Source organism: Otolemur garnettii, unplaced genomic scaffold, assembly GCF_000181295.1.
Source record: "Otolemur garnettii isolate 467f Iridium unplaced genomic scaffold, OtoGar3 scaffold00011, whole genome shotgun sequence".
Taxonomy (NCBI): Eukaryota; Metazoa; Chordata; class Mammalia; order Primates; family Galagidae; genus Otolemur; species Otolemur garnettii.
In genome coordinates, this window is record NW_003852406.1 from 5,613,581 (window position 1) to 5,634,409 (window position 20,829).

The 20,829-nt window shown below is 47.9% G+C and overlaps 1 protein-coding gene and 1 long non-coding RNA gene across 4 annotated transcripts in view; one reads left to right on the top strand and one right to left on the bottom strand.

Annotated features, from left to right (window-relative positions):
* The window catches only part of ONECUT1 (one cut homeobox 1), a 39,226-nt gene extending 18,660 nt beyond the window's left edge, over window positions 1-20,566 (bottom strand). Inside the window, exons 1-2 of one of the 2 annotated variants that reach the window (XM_023509955.1) lie at window positions 19,186-20,566; window positions 1,287-1,310 (exon numbers count right to left, since the gene is read on the bottom strand). In XM_023509955.1, the coding sequence (XP_023365723.1) occupies window positions 1,287-1,310; window positions 19,186-20,290 (1,129 nt within the window). In that variant the 5' untranslated portion in view covers window positions 20,291-20,566. The remainder of the gene's footprint in view (window positions 1-1,286; window positions 1,311-19,185) is intronic. The other variant, XM_003784368.3, reaches the window with a different exon arrangement.
* Window positions 10,007-17,030, top strand: LOC111723386. 2 transcript variants are annotated; one of them, XR_002771942.1, is made up of 3 exons: window positions 10,007-13,797; window positions 13,907-15,808; window positions 16,156-17,030. It is a non-coding gene; the product is annotated as an uncharacterized LOC111723386 (long non-coding RNA). The 2 variants fall into 2 exon arrangements; XR_002771943.1 differs by having other exon boundaries at window positions 13,907-15,209; window positions 16,156-17,028.
* Window positions 20,567-20,829: the final 263 nt, after the last annotated feature.

A 20,829-nucleotide genomic window follows, 5' to 3' on the forward strand; every position in this document is an offset into this window, starting at 1 on the left:
GGGGGGGAGCATGTCATAGGACATAGAAGCCAGACTGAAGGCACTCCCATCCATCAAATCTGGGACAACCTGAGCACCAGAATAGTTAAATACAGTACTGAATTACAAAACACTGGGGGGGGGGGAAGGAATGCCTGAGTCCACACCATTAATAAATGGATACGCAAATGAGAGAGGAGGGAGGGCTCTTGTTCACTGCATAAAGCTGAGGGCTGACTGTGAAACGTGGCAGGAGAGCTGGAGATGGAAAATCATTTACAAACCATCACGATAAAGATTAGATCAGGCAAGAATCAATCAATGCTAAATCTATAGGAAATTTTGTCGAGGAGTAGGATTTTTGTATGGTCTTAAAGTATCGCTCCATTGTTTATGGGGGAAAACTCAGTTATTACATAGTGGAGAAATTAGACAATATCTTGACTGAGTGATCAAAATGAACTCGAAAGTTAAATGAGGGACATTGTGGGCCTTCAGGTGTGATCCCCTGAAAAAGCCACACCAATGTCACCCATGCAAGTATCTCAGTAAGTGAACATAATCTCAAGTTAATTGTGCAGAAACATTAGGTCAACACAAAATGAGAACTATCTTATTAAAAAAGGGGGGACAGACCGAATGCAATGGCTCACACCCATAATCCCAGCACTCTGGGAGGCCAAAGCTGGTGGATTGCTTGAGCTTGGGAGTTGAAGACCAGCCTGAGCAAGAGTAAGACCCTGTCTCTACTCAAAATACAAAAAATAGGCTCGGTGCCTATGGCTCAAGCGGCTAAGGCGGCAGCCACATACAACTGAGCTGGTGGGTTCGAATCCAGCCCTGGGCCGCCAAACAGCAATGACGGCTGCAACCAAAAAATAGCCAGACATTGTGGTGGGCGCCTGTAGTCCCAGCTACTTGGGAGGCAGAGGCAGAAGAATAGTTTGAGCCCAGGAGTTGGAGGTTGCTGTGAGCCAGGTTGATACCAAGGCATGGCACTCTAGCTTGAGGCAACAGAGTGAGACTCTGTATTTCAAAAAAGTCGGGGAGGAGGACATATCAATGTTTTAAAAGACATAGAAAGACTGTTGGAATATTTCATATTAAATGAAGCGAGAGAGACTGGACAACTAAACCTGAGACTGGATCTTGCACTGGAACAGAACAGTGTTATAAAGGACATGACTGATTCAAACGACAAAACTGAATTGTGGCTGTATAAGACACTATCCCTATCCTTAGGGATATTCTTAGGGAATATTCTCTTAAGTATTTAGGAGTCAGGGTCCATGATGTATGTCACTTACCTCCTAATGGTTCAGGAAACAAGTCTGCATGAGAGAAAGAGAAAGAGGGCATGTAGCAGATGACAAAGAAAATGGGACAAAACGTTAACAATTGGTCAGTGGTAACAACTGGCTTAAGAGTATACCAATATTCGTTGCACTGTTCTATTTTTGCAATTTTTTATAAACTTGAAATTCCAAATAAAAATATGAAAAATCATGTTTTTTGAATGTATAATGACATTCAGATATATCTAATGGTAAATTCTCTATGAGCTCAGTTTTGGGAAAAATAAACTTTTAAGGGCGGCACCTGTGACTCAGTGAGTAGGGCACTGGCCCCATATACTGAGGGTGGTGGGTTCAAACCCGGCCCCAGCCGAACTGCAACCAAAAAATAGATGGGCATTGTGGTGGGCGCCTGTAGTCCCAGCTACTCGGGAGGCTGAGATAAGAGAATTGCGAAGGACCAGGAGTTGGACGTTGCTGTGAGCTGTGTGATGCCATGGCACTACCAAGGGCAATAAAGTGGGACTCTGTCTCTACAAAATAAATAAATAAATAAAAAATAAAACAAATAAATAAAAAAATTTTATTATGTATACTTTTAAAAATCTAGGTAGAAACAAACCAATATATAAATACCCATTATCTTTGGGTTATGGAACTATGGTGATTTGATTCTGTTTTATTGTTCATAATGTTTAATTTTTTCATTTTTTAAAATATTTTTCAAAGTTTCTACATTGGGCATGTATTGCTTTACTAATTAGAGAAAATTTATTTTTATTTATTTATTTTTGAGACAGAGTCTCAAGCCGTCGCCCTGGGTAGAGTGCCATGGTGTCATAGCTCACGGTAACCTCCAACCCAGGCTCAAGCGATCCTCTTGCCTCAGTTTTTCTATTTTTCATAGACATGGGGGTCTTGCTTTTGCTCAGGCTGGCCTCGAACTCGTGAGCTCAAGCAATCCACTTGCCTCTGCCTCCCAGAGTGCTAGGATTACAGGCATGGGCCACTGTGCCCGGCCTAGAAAATTTATTTTTGAAAAAGAAAAACAAATAGTTGGTAAAGTTTCCTGTACAATGTTGCTAATTACTCTGTCATTCATTAATAATGGCAAAACCAAAACAAAACCTGAAAACAGTTAAAATGTCCAAAGATTGGAAAGGTTGTTAAAAAGGTTATGTAAATCATGAGACTTCTGAAATATTATAAGACCATGAAAATTTGTTTACCCACCAGTTTATGAACCAAAAAGTATCTATAAAGAGGAGATTGATTAAACAAATTATTGCACAGATATAAAACAGATTCATAGAATTTTTTTCTGACAGAGTGCCCCAGGAGAAAGGTGTTGCTTTGCTTCTTCCTCTCCTGTCTTGCAAAGACCCCGTCTCTACGTTCAATGAATCTTTATGTTCTCTACATTCACTGAATAGGAAATAGGAAACACACGCCTGGGATAATAGGGACAGGAAGGGTGGAATTACCAGGAATTTTTATTCCTGGTACATTATTCTTTTATGTATATTCAAAAATCCACCATAAAATTAAGAACACGAGATTATTAACTTAAAAAGTTACAAAATAGGATGCATACAACATCTCACTGGCAACAGATTGGAAGGATATTCACACAGAGATTATATGTGAGGGGGGTACGGTAGGTGATTCTTGGATTTCTTTCTTGATTAGTAAGTAATACTTTTATAACAAGAAAATAACTTCTTATAAAAGCATTGGAATAAACCATACATTTACTTTGAATAGGCTACGTATCCAATAAAGAGCAATAAAATATTTACTATTTTACCTATGTCATGACAAAAGCAGAATCCGGAATTATATACCCACGGTATACCAATTAACTTTCTGAAGAAAATTTCCTCCCTTATGTTGAAGGCAGGGTTCTAAAATGATATAGAAGTTGTGTCCAAGTGTGGTATTCTTAGTGTGTCCCAAAGGTCTCCATACATAGGGAAATTAGCAAACCCATATAATATTTTATATTTTAACATTTTAAATATTTATATCAACACAAATATTTTTAAGTATTTATATCAATTACAAATATTTTGTAATGAATATTTTGTAAATAAAGGTACATTTGGCTACAATGTCCCATTTCCTTATGTATGGCAACCTTTGGGACACCCTGTATTTTATAAGCTTGAATTTTGAACAACTTTTGCTGTCTTTCATCAAAATGGTGTGGTAAGGGGACCTACATTAAAGCACTTGGGACCTTTTTCAACCTACTCAGAAGGGTGGTCACCAGTGCTACTTCTCTTTAATTTCATCACTAAGGTAGTTTCTCTGGACAGCACCCTCTAGGGAGGTGATTGTCAGGTAAAAGCATGAAAGGAAGTAGGAGCCGTTCACTGTTGTCCCTAGAAAGTTATATTTTGGGATACGGAAGAGGCCCTTGATTATAGTAAGAGATGGATATATGGATGTTTGTGTGTGCACACACAACACACATACACTCACAAATGCTCATATACTCAAAAAGCCACGGACTGTCTTTGAAGAATATGTAGTACACAATAAACTGGTAACAGGTTTCCTCTAGTGGACAGGAACTTGTTAACTAGGGAATAGGCTGGCAGGAAAACTTGGGTTTTCTCTGTATGCCTGTTCGTGCTTGAGGCCAGGAGTTTAAGGCCAACCTGGAAAACATAGTAAGACTTCATCTCTACAAAAAATGGAAAAATTATCCAGGGCAGCACCGGTAGCTCAGTGAGTAGGGTGCTGGCCACATACACCGAGGCTGGCAGGTTTGAGCCCAGCCCAAGGCCTGCTTAGCAACAATGACAGCTGCAACCAAAAAAATAGCCAGGCATTGTGGCAGGCACCTGTAGTCCCAGCTATTTGGGAGGCTGAGGCAGGAGAATCGCTTAAGCCCAAGAGTTGGAGGTTGCTGTGAGCTGTGATGCCACGGCACTCTACTGAGGGTGACATAGTGAGACTCTGTCTCCAAAAAAAGAAAAAGAAGAAAAAAAAACAAAGGGAAAATTATCCAGGTGTGGTGGCACCTGGTGGATTACTTGGAAGGCTGAGGCAAGAGGATCTCGTGAGCCCAGGAATTTGAGGTTGCAGTAGACTATGATGACACGACTGCAGTCTAGCCTGGGCAGCAGAGCAAGACACTGTCTCAAACAAAACAAAATGAAAAACAAAACAAAACAAACTTCATTAAAAAAATTTGATGCTCAGGCGGTGCCTGTAGCTCAGTGGGTAGGGCGCCAGCCCCATATACTGAGGGTGGCGGGTTCAAACCCAGTCCTGCCAAACTGCAACAAAAAAATAGCCGGACATTGTGGTGGGCGCCTGTAGTCCCAGCTACTCGGGAGGCTGAGACAAGAGAATTTTCTAAGCCCAGAAGATGGAAGTTGTTGTGAGCTGTGTGATGCCATCGCACTCTATTGAACGTGATAAAGTGAGACTCTGTCTCTACAAAAAAAAAAAAAAAAATTGATGCTCATGGGGCAACTGTGAAAACTAGATCAGAGAAAAGCAAAATTTGCTTTCTTATGAAAATATGCTTAGTTTTTAAAGAACCACACCAGTAGTTGTCCAGACAGCATTCAGAAAGAAGATTCTAGAAGGATTCTAGAAGGATCAAATATATTTCAGGAATATTAATTTAACAGTTGTGTACAGGAGGCAATTCTCTCACCAAAAAAATGCAAACTCCAGGTTTTAGGACACCAGGAATTTATGTTGTTCTATTTCCTGGCTTGGGATTGGTTGAAGAAGATGCTTAGGGAATGTGGAGAGGGCTTAGCATTTAGTGTAGAAAATATACTTGTACATCCCTCCCCCTCAAATAAATAACATATCCCATTAAAAAAGGAGAAAAAAAAAAAGAAAATATGCTTGCCTTATAGAAAGCTTAGCTCTGGGCTTGGTGCCTGTAGCTCAAGCAGCTAAGGTGCCAGCCACATATACTGGAGCTGGCAGGTTCGAAACCAGCCTGGGCCCACCAAATGATGACAACTACAATCAAAAAATAGTGGGGCATTGGGGCAGACACCTGTAATCCTAGTTACTTGGGAGGCTGGGGCAAGAGAATTGCTTAAGCCCGAGAGTTGGAGGTTGCTGTGAGCTGTGACGCCATAGCACTCTACCCAGGGTGATGGCTTGAGACTCTGTCTCAAGAAAAAAAATAGAAAGCTTAGCTCCCACCACAGACTGATTCGTGATTTAAACCAGGACTTGCCAACACTTGCGGGCCCTGCCGACGGGTCTGTTCCTTGTATCTCCTCCCTGTTGTCTTTATGTCCAGAGGGAGGGCGCCTGAGCTACCAGTGCTAGGGGTTACTCTGGTTTCTCTCAACAGCAGCCATGGATTTGGGCTAGCCCTTTCCGCTGGTTCTTTAGGCCTGTGTGCCCAATGGCAGGCGACTGACCAGAATGTGAGTGACCATCACTGCCCACCAACACTGGGAAGTGAAAAATGGACCTGAAGGAGTGAACCGGGGATCTTCACTTCATTCTCATCGTGCTCACAGCACGTCTCTCCCAGGGACACGTTCCAGTGAGGCAGAAACAATGTCCTCGACCCAACACCTCAAATCTGAACACAGCCTGAGAGCCCGCCTACCCCAAGTATGTTTGAGAGGGTGGGCAGTTCTGAAGCATCCTTCTTTATATCAACAAGCCACTTTTTAGTTCCAGGTAGAGCCAGGCACCCAGCTTCCAGGCCAGAGCCACAGAGCCAGTTCCACTTCCCTTGTCACTCCCTGCCATGTCTGCCCAACTTCCCAAACAGCTCGCGAATTCGCCCACCTTTGTTGATGACGACATATAATCAGACCCTCATAATCCATTGCCACTTTCAGCTAGTGCCCTGCCACTTGTCCTCCCGTGACCCCCCACTCCCGGGGGATTTCCAAAGCACACATCTACCCGTTTCAGGCCGCAGCAGTTACAGCTTCCTTTGGCCTACACAGACACACGAGGTCCTTTCCCATATCTTTTCAGTCTTCTTTCCAGTTTCCTTTCTTTCTTCCACAGAACCTTATTCCTGCCTAGATCACAGCACTTATCAGAGACATTGTCCGTATTTATTTACCCGCCCTCTGCCCCCTGTGAGCCTCCAGGGCAGGACACATCATTGCTCTCTTTGGGGCTGCTACTCAGCCTAGCACGTGGCTCTCAGAAGGCACCCACCAGTGTTAGGGCACATCACAGAAAATGGACCTCTTGAATGATGTAGTATGGCCCTCAGTGGGCCTTCTCGGGCTGTCATTTACACAGTCTGGGAATCTTGTTCAAAAGCAGCCTCAGGGTCAGTAGGTCTAAGTGGAACCCTAAGGCCTGCAGTTTTTTTTTTTTTTTTTTGAGACAGAGCCTCAAGCTGTCCCCCTGGGTAGACTGCCGTGGCATTACAGCTCACAGCAACCTCCAACTCCTGGGCTCAAGCGAGTCTCCTGCCTCCGCCTCCCAAGTAGCTGGGACCACAGGCGCCCGCCACAACGCCTGGCTGTTTTTTGGTTGCAGCCGTCATTGTTGTTTTGGCGGGTCCGGGCTGGGGATTCGAACCCACCACTTTAGGTGTACGTGGCTGGCGCCTTAGCCGGTTGAGCTATAGGCGCCGAGCCAGGCCTGCAGTTTTTACAACGTCCCAGGTGAGGTCAACGCTGTTGGTTGGGGAGCCACTTTGAGTAGCAAGGGCCTTTGGAATAGTAATAACTTTTTTAGATGAAAGGCCATGTAGAACTAATTATTCGTTTAGGGATCTTGAATTTTTTAGTGAACTTTTGATTTCAAAAAGATCAAAAGAAGGTAAAGATTTTATACACACACACACAGAGTATGATATGGAGCTATAGGTTATTCCAGAAATATGGGTAAAATAAATAAGGGGGCAAGAATAAAAGTCATTTGCTCCTAAATCCTCAATCCCAGCATGCTAATTCTCAATTTGAAGTTTTGTTAGAATCACCTGGGAAGATGTCAACCAACACACATTCTCCCCCGCCCCCTGCCCCATTTCTTCCCACCAATCTGACTTGTTCTAGAGGAATATGAAACCCTCTGCCCCCAGCTCCCACCACTGAAAACCACAGCCCTGGAGAACTTTTTTTTTGTTTGAGACAGAGTCTCACTATGTTACCTTGGTAGAGTGCTGTGGTGTCACAGATCACAGCAACCTTAAACTCTTGAGCTTAAAGCGATTCTCTTGCCTTAGCCTTCCCAGTAGCTGTGACCACAGGTGCCCACCACAACACCCGGCTATTTTTTTGTTGTAGTTATCATTGTTTTTAGCAGGCCAGGGCTGGGTTCGAAACCGCCAGCTCTGGTTTATGTGGCTGGCGTCCTAACCACTGAGCGACAGGCACCGAGCTGAGAACCTTTTGTTATTGGTGGGAATGTATGGTATCACTCAGCTGGGCTGGGGAAGAAATAAGTATTCAGTTTTATGGTAATTTAGATCCAAGAAATCTTTTGTAAAGAGATTTTAGCCAGGCCCTCCACACATTCTGTTGTTCCCTCTGCCTGGAAACCTCTTCCACCATTTCTGACTCAAGTCCTAGTCATCCTTCACATCTTCAAAACTGACCCGCCTTCATGCCTTGACCTTCTCCTTCCTGCAACACACACACACACACACACACACACACACATACACACACACATACATATGGGAAAACTATTTATCTCTCTTTCCTGTTAGACCATGAGTTCCAAAGGACAAATGTATTGTACACTTCATTCCTAGACTGGAGAATGAATGAAAAAATTAACTCTTCTTTCCATCTTTAATGAAATGACCTCTTTTACTTCTTACACCCTGTCCTCAATTGGCTGAGTGTAATTCCTATGAAGCTGACATTTAATTCAGGGCTTAGACCTGCTTAAATGATAGTACAATATTTCTTGGGGTTTGTTTGGTCCAAATTGTTTAGGTTGGGCAACAAGACAAAACCAATCTCTTCCTCTTCAATGTTAAAATTAAATAATAATTACTGCTTCAAAAACAATATTGATTGTGTATGTAAGATAGGAAGCATAACAACAAAAATGAATACCTGTGAACCCCACTACCCAACAAAAGAACTAGCCGCCTTGTGAAGACTGGTCTCTCTTCTTCTCTCCTTGCCTTTCCCTAGCAGAGAGAACCACTCTCCTGAATTTCTGTTTATGATTCACTTTTTTTTTTTTTTTGAGACAGAGCCTCAAGCTGTCCCCCTGGGTAGAGTGCCGTGGCATTACAGCTCACAGCAACCTCCAACTCCTGGGCTCAAGCGAGTCTCCTGCCCCCGCCTCCCAAGTAGCTGGGACCACAGGCGCCCGCCACAACGCCCGGCTATTTTTTGGTTGCAGCCGTCATTGTTGTTTGGCGGGTCCAGGCTGGGGATTCGAACCCGCCACCTTAGGTGTACGTGGCTGGCGCCTTAGCCGGTTGAGCCATAGGTGCCGAGCCTATGATTCACTTTTTAATAGGGTTTTTGTTTTGGTTAGTTTTTAGATACAGTGTCTTGTTCTGTCACTCAGGTTGGAGTGCAATGACACAATCGTAGCCCCCTGCAGCCAGGGCTAAACTGATCCTCCTGCCTCAGCCTCCTAAGTGTTTTGGGTTATAGGTGTGAAGTTGTTATGTCCTAGAAAACAGTTTTAAAAAATTTACCACATATTTATGCATTTCTAAACAGTAAGTTGTTTAGCATTTCTTGCTTTTGAGCTTTGTGAAAATGATATTTTTCTGGTTTGACTTTCTATAGCTTGTTCTTTTTTTCCAAAAAAATTCAATATTTTTCCTTTTTAGGGGGGTCCACCCTAGCTTGCCTTCTTTTCTTTCTTTCTTTCTTTTTTTTCCCCAGCACTGTTCCTAAAGTTCATCTATGCTATTGTGTATAGCTCTGGCTCATTCATTTTCATCACAGTATACTATTGCTTATATGAACAAATGGTGATTTATTTACGCATTCCTCATCAGTGGCCATTTAGGCTCCTTCTATTTTCTTGCACTTAGGGACAATGCTACTGTGAACAGTCTTGCCACATCAGGAGCATTTGTGAATTTATCTAGAATATACACCAAAGACTAGAATTGCTAGGTATGTGTGGGTCCAGGATTATAAGAGGGTGCCAAGTTATTTTTTTTTTAGCAAAGGTGTCAGTTTACAATCCTGACAATCCATACCCTAGGCAATGGCTTGTATTATTAAGACACAGGAAATGGAATCTCAAACTGTAGCATTTTTGTGGCAGAAGGCAGTGTTTCTGACTGGATGGGTAGAGAGAGACTGGCTTGACGCTCTACCCAAGAGACCGGCCTCTTGAGCCCTACACTTTGTTGAATCCTGATACTGGGGCTAGTACTTAATTGAGATATGAGACCAGGGTCCCCGATGGGCTTTGCTGTGGATATACAGTCATCATAGCAGACAATGAAAAGTAGAACGTGGGACCTGGAAGGGACCCTAGAGCCAAATTCATTTAAGGAGACTGAGGCACAAAAATGTTAAATTGCTTGAAGTCTGAGAGCTTATCACTGCAAAAGCCTTTCTCTAGGATACTTGATTCCTTTTTTCCCCCCTAGAATTTCTGGAGAAAACAGCTTGAAACAGAGATCATTAAATAGAAATGTTTAAATCCGATTTCTGTGTAAGAGTAAAATTTAGGTCTGTTTTAGCCCAGATGTAATGTCTCTCAGAGGTTTTTAAAAAGTAATTTAAGATGGAATACCATGATCTATAAAATTAATAATGACTCCATAAATATTCAAATAGCTGACCAATTTGTTTTTTAAAGGTAGTCGTTTGACTGAAGTGAGTGAAGAATTTGATAACTTTAGCTTCTTGGCTTATGAAGTAAGTAGGGATAATGGTATCCAATGAAGTAAACAGAGGAAAGATAGATTCTGCACAAGAGTGGTTTCAAATGCAGATTAAACTGTACCAAAGACATGGGTCTCCTGGGGAAAATGAATCTTAGTTACCGGACTGATCATTCTCGTCCTTGGATTATCTCCTCCGAGAAAAATGGTAGGTACCTCCTTTAGGAGTCAGTTTTGTCAGGAAGGAAAACTTTTAAATTCATTAAGTTTAAAATCATTCTCCTCCAATGAGCACTCATAATTAAGCTTTCCTAAGATTCTGGAAACTGTCTGTGATAATTATGTCAAAATAGCCCCACTGACTTGATGGTTTATAATGTAAGATGGCTTTACGTCTGAATGTGAAAAATATTAAAAAGAGACCAACTTGCAGGAGGGGTACCTAACACTCTTCAGAGTGTGCGTAATAATCAAATGTAGCATAATCCCTTGCAAAGGATTCTGTTCCATCCATCAGAGGCAGTCAGTGTGGACCCGGGGAAGGGGAGAAGGACTGCTTAACAACAGGAAGGGTGTTCATGTGAAGAAAAGTGGTTTCCAAAGTCTGCAGTGGAATTTTTCCTTCTGGAGCTATTTTCGTCAGGAATTCTCTTCCTCCCCACACCTGGACATATGCCTGGTGCCTCTCTTCCCCAAGAATACATTTACCATTTAAAAATATCTTTTGGTTTAACAATGTTTGCTGGCCAATAATAAAAGCTTTCTGTGATGCCTCTCTCTTTTAATGTCAGGAGAAAACTCAGGAACTGTTTACTACTTTGGGTGGGTGGCTTGGAGGGAAAAAAGAAAACCAAGCGGTTTTGCCCAGGAATGCTGACCAATCGGTACTGAAGTACTTCTGGTTCAAGTTTTCCTCCTAGCAGTCATTTTAATCAGCACTTCCCCTTTTTAATGAGCTTGTAGTGCCATTACATAATCACCCCGCTCACTGGATTAATGATGAAAAGAGGAACTGATTTTTCCAGTTGCATCATTTGAAGTAAATGTTAACTTTCTTTCTGAGTCCTTAGTTAACCGCATTAGTGTGACAAATATGTCTTTGTCTAGCATAAGTAATTAGAATTTAATCACTTTAACTGCATCTTAATTACCCCAAATGAATTGAAAGGACATTTAATAGCAAAGATTAAATTGCCTTAATGAACGATTTTTGTGACTCCATCAATACTTGAATCGCGTTAGCCACTCCTCTCACGCACTCCAGTCGCGGAACCTGTAGTGAGCACGGAGGTCACTAGGTGGCGCGCTTCGCTCGTTTGTTTATTTAATTTCCCCCATTGATCTGTTTTAGAAGACAACAGGAAAGGAAGCGAAAAGCACATAGTTTATTGTGTTCCTCCGATAACCTCTCTTTGGGACTATGAGATCATCCCCAGATGTGAAAACGAAAGCAGTGACTCAGAAACTGTCCATTCTGAGTACCCCAAGGCATACGCAAAGTAAGATCGGAAACACATGCTGCCTGGAAATACGCAGCGATTGGCAGAAACTGTGAGTTGTCCTCTGAACAATTGCCAACAGATACACAGAGTTTTACTCAACTTATTATTTTTTAGTGCAGAATCTTAAAATATGAGTAACAGGCAAGCTTTGCAATAACCAGGCAGGCACTGATGTGGAGCAAAAAAAAAGAAAAAGGTAATTGCTACCAAAGTATGGAGAGGAATGCCAAAGCCCGAAGACATAGGAAGCCCTGGCCCGGGTCCACAGCTAAGGAGATGGGTCTTGCTCATCAGTAATTGTTTAAGTGAAGGAAGAGATAAGGGAGTCTTGGGTTCCCCACCTAGCTGTGGCACTGCCTTGAGTTCCCATTGGCTGCTTCTCCAAAAGAGAGTAATTAAAAACTCTCTCTTACAAGTCTTGAGTATAAAAGAATTGAGTTTCCATAAGCAACTGCCTTTAAGAATCCCAGAAGGAAGACATGCTCTCTGTAGTTTCAAGAACTTCATTATGGAGAGGCTTTCTCAACTGGGTGTTTGTGACAGTGAATCAGACATTTCCACACTCTGGGTCCACTGACCTGGTGGACCTGTACTGTCAACAGAAACACCAGGTGAAGGGTAAGAAGGTCCTGGGGTTTGAATTGAGAAAGCTGAGTTCAGGGCACCAGCTATGTTTTCACAGGTAATTATTTAACCTCACTGAAGAGAACAACAATATGGGGAAATAATGGTAACTGCCACATGGACAGGTGGCTCCCAAACTTTGCCACATGTTAAAAACACCTCATTCAAATCTCAGTGCCCAAGTCATGCCCTATACCAATTACATCAGAATATCTTGGGTTGTAATCAGGCATTGGGTTTTTTTAAAGCTTGAAGTGATTCCAATGCATAGCAAGATTTGGGAGCCACTGGCATAAATGAAGAATATTAAATGAAAATATTTATGTGTCCACCACAGTATCTGATGAAGAGAATGTGCACAACAAACTTAAGCTCCTTCCTTATCAATTGCTACGACAAATCTGATGAGTTGTACCAGTTAGAATCTAGTTCTGTCCAGCTGTTATTAACATCTGAAAGAGATGCCTATCTAAAAGAGAAAACAATTTCTAGGAGTGAATTTGTTACAATTTTATGATAATGTAACATCTTTTGGAAATATTCCATAGCACGACCTAGTGATACATAACTTTTGTGTTTATATAAAAATAATCAGATTTTTGTGATGGGTCCAGTCACCTAACTTAATCCTATCATCTCAGAGGGAAAATAAGTTTCGTTAGTGTTAACATATTTGTACTAAAATAAGAACCTGTGCAAACCTGTTAATAGAAAGTATAGATTTATGATTGCACACTAAATCTATAAAAATAGGTTTCTTTTTACTGGACTGTATGAGACTGACATTTTTTTCATGTGGAAATAAGGTAGCTTTCTTCCCTGAAAGGTGCTCATCTTGTTTAAATAGAAACAATGAAAATAATATTCAATATTTGTGGAATATTCAATATTCAATATTTGTGGAACACTTTTCTCCAGCATTGTAAGGAATGTGTCCTCTGACAACCATATCTTCAGCTCCTCCTTCTGTTGCTACCTTAGGTTGGGGGCCATTCCACTTGACCAATTCCCCCAAGAGTGTGGAAATCCTGCTGTTTTAATGGGGACCGAAATGAAACTAGCCATTTCTCATTCACCTCATCAAAGCTCCTAGGTTGATTTAAAATATTAAGTTGATGCTTAAATATTCCAATGTGTGGAGTTTACACTGAGCACTGTCACTTGAGGGACAGACATGGGCTCTAACTAGCAAGCTCAGGAGCAAGGTTCCTGAGACTGTCCTATTTAATTAACCACTGACATTAGAGTAAGGATTTTCTTTCTTACAAGAAAATCAGGAATAAATTTTACGGATATCCTCTGTAAGAACAATTTCTTCTGATAACTTTGTGTAGCAGCATCTGATTATCTGAATTTGCCAAGAATGTGGAAATGATGACATCAAAACAACTCGTGTAACAACCTCCTTAAAGACCTCGTAGATTAGAGATGACTATAGATTTTCCCCAGCGCGGATCAAAGGGACTGAATTGAACGTTTTGGCTTAATGATCCAACCCCTGTCACACCCACAGGGACGCGAATTCCGATTTTATAAGCAGGTGTGCACATGCACTCAGACGCACACACAGAGCTGCAGAGGAGGGACGAAAAGATCAACTACCTGATCGACGCGGGTAGGTTTGATCTTTGCTATTACTTGACTATGCCAGTGTCTAGTCCTGGCGGGGCCTCGCACCCTCACAAACTTCGAACAGTAGCTGTTAATTTTCGTTTTCTCTACAGCTTTCCAAACACATCCTAGTCGCCTTCCAAGGGCGAAGAGAAACTGGACCAGGCAGCAGGAGGCTTGGGCCCTGTCCAGGGTCCTGACGCCTCCCCAGCGCTGGTCAGCTTCTGAACGCCCTTTTACCCACTCCACACGAGACGGAACAAAGACTTCCAAGATCAAGGCCCCAGGGCTGCCTCCTGACTCTAGGTCAGTTTGCTGGTGGAGGAAACAACAAAACAAAGGAATTGTCAACCCGTCAACCCGCCAGGCTCAACCTCTGACTTCAGACCGCCACGGTCACCTTCTCTGCTCTGACCGTGTTTTTCTCGAATAAAAACATGCCAGCGAAGGCACAGATTCGGATAGAAAATCTAAACACTCATCTTTGGGGAGGTTAGAGTCGGGGTGTAATTTGGGGGATGGCAATTGTGTCTCCATGAGTAGGGCTTTGTTGAGCACCTCGATAGATCCACTACACATCCTTTTCTTTCTCCTTCACATCCTCTTCCTATCAAAACAGCTATTGTTTTGAGAGTCACTAGGACAACGGATAGGCTAAGTACAAAGGCAAGTAAGCCTCTTTCCGCGGCGGGGCGAATCGCGGTCGCTTGCTGGGCGCCAGGCTCCAGAGGCCCGCAGGGGGCGCAAGCAGCTTCTGTAGCGCAGCCGGTCGGGCTACTCTGAGAATGAGCCCAAATGGGGGCGGGCGGGGCGGGGAGGGATCTGGGAGCGCAGAGTGCTGAGGCTTGAAGATACAGACGCATCCTGGGCTTTGGGTCGCTTTGCTGCTACAAAACAAATGTGCTATTGCTGCCACTGTCCTTCCCAAATGTCAACTAGAGGGCCAGCTGGGTCTCAAGTGACCACTGAGCCCTGGGCTGAGTGGCTTGCTCTCAATACCGGGATTGGATCTTCGGATGCTTCCAATGCGATCCCAGCTGCACTGGCTGGTGGGATAGCCTCACACCCTCCAAAGAGGCTGTTGGGTTCTTTTGTCTTTTTAGCAGGCGTCTCGCTGCACTGACACCAACGTAGCCACACAATAGCCCTCAGTACTCCTGGAGCCCCAGAAGCAGGTGTCGCCCATCCCAGCCATACTCATACTAGAGGCCCCAGTCTTCCTTCCCCAAATGCAGACTTCTAAATCCCATGTGCACCTTCGTCTCCTCGCTAGGGTTTGTGCTAATGGGATCTTCACAGAGGAAACTATTGTCCTACACCCTCCAGGGGACAGACACACACTGTAAGAAAGGCGTCAAGTGGAGCCTTCTGGTGGCTGTTCCCAAGAGTGAGACCTTTTGGTTTAGAAATCGGCTGGTAAGTGTGTGAGGGTCGCCAGTCGACTATCCGGACCCACAGTCCTGGGCGGACTCTGGAACTCCTCGGTCTCCCCCTGACAACCGGCTGTCCCACTACCACGCTGGGAGGAGGCACACCCAAGCCTTCCGAGGAGGAGGCGCTTGCCGCGGGCAGCCCCTTTCGTCCCGGGCTGGGTGGCGACACAGTCGGTCGCGCCTCGCCAGCCCTTTGTTCGCGCCGCAGCCAGCTGGAAGCAGCTTGCGCTGCTGGACACCCGCGGCGCAGAGACGCTGAGCGGAGCGCGGGGAAAACGCTGCGCTTGACGCCTTCTCCCCCTGCTGTCTGGCCCAGAAACTCTTCCAGATTCCGAGTCCCACACGCTCAGCTCTAGCTAGCTTCCCTTCCCGCCCTGGAGTCTTTGAGGATTGAAGAGTGGTGCCTAGGGTCCAGTGTCACACTCCTGCATTCCTGCACGGCTCCTGCGGCCCAGGGAAGAAAGGGGATAGTGGAAATATCACCGCCTGGGATAAATATTAACGAAAAAGCAAATGGACTTGTGTGGGGCCCAGTTATCAACCAATCAGGCCCCAAGGCCACTCAAGGCAAACACAGCCCAGGTTGGGCCAGGCTAGACTTTCTCATCGCAGTCACCCTACTGAACCCCTCCTCCTGGGCTCAGGTCCTTCCCCAGGTCGTTTTGGGGGCAAATATGAGATAGGAAGAGGGTACGGTCCTAAGTGCTGGTGGCCAGCCCCACTCCCCGGTATTTGCAGGTTTCCTTGTCTCCAAGGATGGCAGGGGCCAGGTGGTCCATCATTCGTCCTGCCCAAACCTGCAGCCTACGCGCCACAGTCTCTGGGTCTGCCGTGCTGTGCTCGGTGTTTCTCCTGCTGGCAGCTCCTGCGGTGTGGCCGATGCCTTCTGGAATCTTTAATTGGTAACTAATCTCATTCCCTCTTGATAGGCGCTCACGTCAGAGGCGCGGCACCGACCCATCCGCCCACCCCACCCGAGAGGACACGTGGCCAGAACCCTGTCGCGCTGCGTTTTAATGGGGCAGCAGCAAGTATTACATTGAGGGAACAAATATTGATTTTTTTTTAAGGTAGTTAATTTGGTGAGAATTTCCTCCTGTCGTCAGTCCTCCACCAGCCGCTGTAATTTCTTGATGGGAAGGCGTCTCCCCAAACACACTGCAGGGTGGGGAGGGTTTTGACCCTGTTCAACAGGCTGCACAGAATTCGGGGCACAGAGAGGGGTGTGGAGGGGCATGGAGAAGCCGCCCTCCCACAGTGGAGCTAAGAAACCGAGCTTAATGGACCCTGGCCTGGAACGGTGGTTGGGAGGAGACTGGGGGAGGGTCTTTGAGTGCAGGAGCTAGCAAAGCTGTAGGAGGCACCTCTGCACGTGGGAGCTGGTCCTGTTGGGCAGTCATGAATGTCCCCAGCCCGCCAAGCACCTGGCAATCTGTTTCAAAGCCCCTGCACTCGGGGCTTGCTAGAGGTCATTTGGAGTGTTCAGAACCCGCCCCCTTTAAATGAAAGTGTTAATCAACGTTGTTCTTCAGTGACTTAAAAATAGGTCTCGGCTTTTGCGGTTTGAGGAGCTGGTTCCAGGTTCCTTGGAGAAGGCCCTTTTGGATCAGCACAGAACCCTCCGGCCCAACCCTCCCCACCACTCCTTTAAGTTGAAACAAAAATGGAAGCCACATGTTTCACCAGGGATTCAGGACGCTGAGTTAGCTCAGTGTTTGGCACCAAACACCTGTTCTGCTGAAGTCTCCTAGTTTCACTTTTTCGAGAGAAAGCCATGAGCTGGGGGTCAAGAGCTGCAAGGCTTTCCACCGGCTGGCTGCTGGGTGCCCAGACAGGAGCCTCTTGGATGACCATTTGGGTCTCTGCGCGAGCCCCGCCTCCGAGCACTTAGGCTCTTTCCCCCACTTCCTGGAGCTCTGCTCTCCACATTTGGCGGTCAGAGGGTGTTCACGCCTCAGGTTCCAAGCCTTGGGGGTCGCCTCTGCATAGAACCAGTCAATCTTCTAGGAGGCGACAAGACGCAGTGGAGGTGGAGGGTCAGTGAAGACTGAAGCAAACCCTTCATGGGGTGGGAGGGGCAGGGGTAGGGATCGAGCTTTCCAGGAGGGGTAACCTTCTCCATTTCCACCTTCTCCCACTTTCCTCCGCCCCACTCGCTGGCCTTGGCGGTCCTGGGTAAATGGTCCTGAAGACCCGCTCCAGGCACTACCTTGGGCGTCCGCAGAGGCTGAGCAGTCAGGATGAGTGCAGACCTCTTGACCACCCCCTCCGACACCCCAGCTGCCCGCAAGGTCTTGGTCAGCCCACGGGGGGCGATATGGTACCGGCGGCACAAGGGCAGTGGAAACGCGGGAACCTGGGATTTGCCGGGTCACCCAGTCAGCCTCACCCCTCCCTCTGCGGTCCTCTTACCCCCGCCTCGCCGGGCTCCCGGGCTCAGGCTACAGGAATCTGCGTGAGCACTTCGCTTGCAGCGAAGGAGGACGGGGCCCGGCTGGAAAACCAGGCAGGGGAGAGGCTCAGAGAGCTCAGCGCTCAAGACCAGACCCAGGGAACTCTTTGGGTCGCTTCCCGGCTCGAGTCACAGGCTCGCTAGCACTTGCCAACCCCCAGCTTCTCATTGGCAGGCACGAGGTGGGGGCGGGGGGCTTCGTCCTCACGCTTTGATTTTAGACAGTGAAACGGCTCAGTGCCCCCGGCTCAGAGCGGATTGACTGTCTCTCAGTTCTCCAGGGACGAATTAATGGAGAACGATGAGTTAATTAACAAACCCTCATTCTGGCTTTTACCTTTTCTTTTCGCCAAGGCTCAGGCCTGGGCGCCCGGCAGAGATAGGAGTTGGGGAAGGCAGGGACCCGGTAGTCAATCACTTGGCAACCGTCGCCCAGGTCTCATCAAACCCAGTCCGCCCTCCGCTGTCCTTAGCTCTACCTTTCGCCCCTGGGGGCCGCAGAATTCGCCTGAAATCCCGGACCACGTTCAGAATGGGCTTGAATGTCCCCTCGGCCTACCGGCCGTCTGGGGGAACCAGACGCAGCATGTGTGGGGAGCCCCGAGACCTTCCGGCTCAACTCAGAAACACCCGCGCCGCGGGGTTCAGGCCCGGGGAAACCTCTGCTCGCGGCTGGGGGACATTTACACACTCTACCTGCTTGCAGGGATTTAGACAAAAATCACCAAGAAGAATAATAAAATGAATGCAAAGTCCTCAAAGAGTCGGCGGCGAAGGCAGACCGTGGGCTTGGCGTGTGTTCTGCCTCTCCCACCGTGTGTTCTGCCTCTTAGTCCTGTCTGCCTCCTTTCCACAGCCGCTTCCTCGCACAGAACGCTTGCTAACTCTCACACCTCTTCCACACCACACACTCACCACCCAGCGGCTTCGGAACTTTTGGTCTGCACTCTTAGATTGTGATTCCCCAAGCCCACCCAGCGCCAATGAAATAAGCGCGGGAGTGGGTCACTGGAGCGGGTTCAGCCAAACAGTGATGCGGGTCTGGTGAGCTCCAGCCCAGCGACGTGTGTGTGCCAGGGGCACTGCGAGGAACAGCTGCGCTCAGTTCCACACACAGTTGCCTCCCTCTTCCCAAACTTAGAGTGCTTAGCTGAAAAGCGGCTCACAGACCTTGTCTCGCCAGGTGCGGGATTTCTCTCAGCCTCCCGCTGTGCGAGGTTCCAGAGCTGTCCCCACGCACAAATGCGTCCCCAGCAGCCGCGGAGACCGCGCCGCTTAGCTCTTTGAGCTTCCACAGCCAAAGTATTGAACCTTGGAGAAGGAGATCGGCTTCCCGGCAGCGTGTTAGCCCTTCTAGACACAAGGACCCCCCTCCCGCCTCCACCCACCTCTGGGAAGGAGGGAGAGGTGAAGCGCGCCCAACCCACCCTCCTTCCCTCCCTCCTTCGGTCCGTTTGGCTTCCGAGTCCCTTATCTCCCCTAGCGCTCGGCTCCTTGGCCGGCTCACCTGCTAAGCGGAGCGCCGACATGCGCTGGAACTCCGGCTCCTGCAGCCACTTCCACATCCTCCGGAAGGTTTCCCGGCCGGATTTGAGTTTGCTCCAGGGTTTGGGATTGCGCAGCAGGTCCGAGAGGGTCCCCTGGGAGCGGCAGAGCACCCTCTGCGCGAAGATGGCCTGTGGGATGCTGTAGCGTTTGAGCTCCGTGGTGATACGCTGCGCCACCTCTTTGGTATTGATCTCTTCCATCTGCCCTGAATTACTTCCATTGCTGACCTGCGCGCCGGTCACCGAAGGGTTGGGCTCCCGGGCTGTGCCCAGGAGCTGCCCGTGGCCCTGGGCGTTCAGGTGGGCATGGGGGTGGTGCGGAGGAAGGCCGTTAATGGGCACCATGCCGGCGGAGGTGGGCGTGAGGTGCTGCTCGCCGTGGCGGCTGAGCATCGCCGGATGGTGGGCTTCGAAGCCGTTGGGGGTGAGCATCTTGTCGGTGGGCATGGCGGCGCCCGGGTGGGCATAGTGGGGGAGCCCTTGCTGGGAGTTGTGGATGCTGCCCAGACCGGAGCTGGAGAGGGGCGAGAGGCTCTGGCCCATGCCAGCCACGTCCTTGTGGTAGGGGGTATAGAGGTTATTCATGGAGGCCAGCCCGCGCTCATCCCGCATGAGAGTGAAGCTACCGCTCACATTGCCCGCCAGGCGCTGGTGGTGGTGCGGGTGGTGGTGGTGATGGTGGTGGTGGTGATGGTGGGGGAACTTGTCCGAGACTGTGGAAATGGGCGGCAGCGGCTGTAGAGGGGTTAAGGTGGTGTAGGTGGTGGGCATGCTCATACCTGGGGGAGTCTCGCAGGCCATGGTCATAGTGGGGTGCAGGGGGCCGGCCAGGCTGTGCTCGGGGGCCCGGTGGTGGTGGTGGTAATCGCCGCCGCCGCTGCCGCCGTCCAGCAGGGACGCCATGCCCATGGAGCGCGGGTGCGCCGGGGGCAGGTGGCTGCCGCGATGCGCCACGGAACTGCGCGCGTGGGGGCTGCCGCCCAGCAGGTCGGCAGGGGCGGGCACTGGCTCATGGCTCACCCCGTGCAGCTCGCCGATCGCCTCCATGGTCAGCTGCGCGTTCATCGTGATCCGGGCGAGCGAGCGGCGGACACAACATCGATGTGGCCGGGCAGGAGGCGGCGAGCAGCGCACGGAGTCCTGTCTTCACATCGGCTGCCGGCGACTGTTGCCTTCCTTCCTTCGTCTTACTGTGGGGCTCTGTCTCTCTCTCTCTTTCTGTGTGTGTGTATGTGTGTCTCGCCTTTCTCTTGCCCCCACCTTCCCCTTTGCGTCCTCGGCTATTTTTTTTAAATATTAATTTCCAAAAAGGATCCGCGCCGTTGAGAGAGCGCTGTGCCCCCAGCCCGCCCACCCCCGGCCCCCTCTCGCCCCTCTCTTTCTTAGAATTGTGAGGCCCTCGGCTCCCCTGACGCAGCCCGCGCGCCTGCCGCGGCTGCTGCCTGCCAGCGCCACTCGCCAGCTCCAGCCATGGCTCGGTTACTGTTGCAGACTCTGTGGCCGGGGTTCGGTCGCTGCTGCTGCCGCCGCGGCCCGCCCTCTCTCCCGCCTGGTGCAGCGCGCATGCGCGCAGTGCGGCCCCTCCCCCCCTCGGTCCCCGCGCG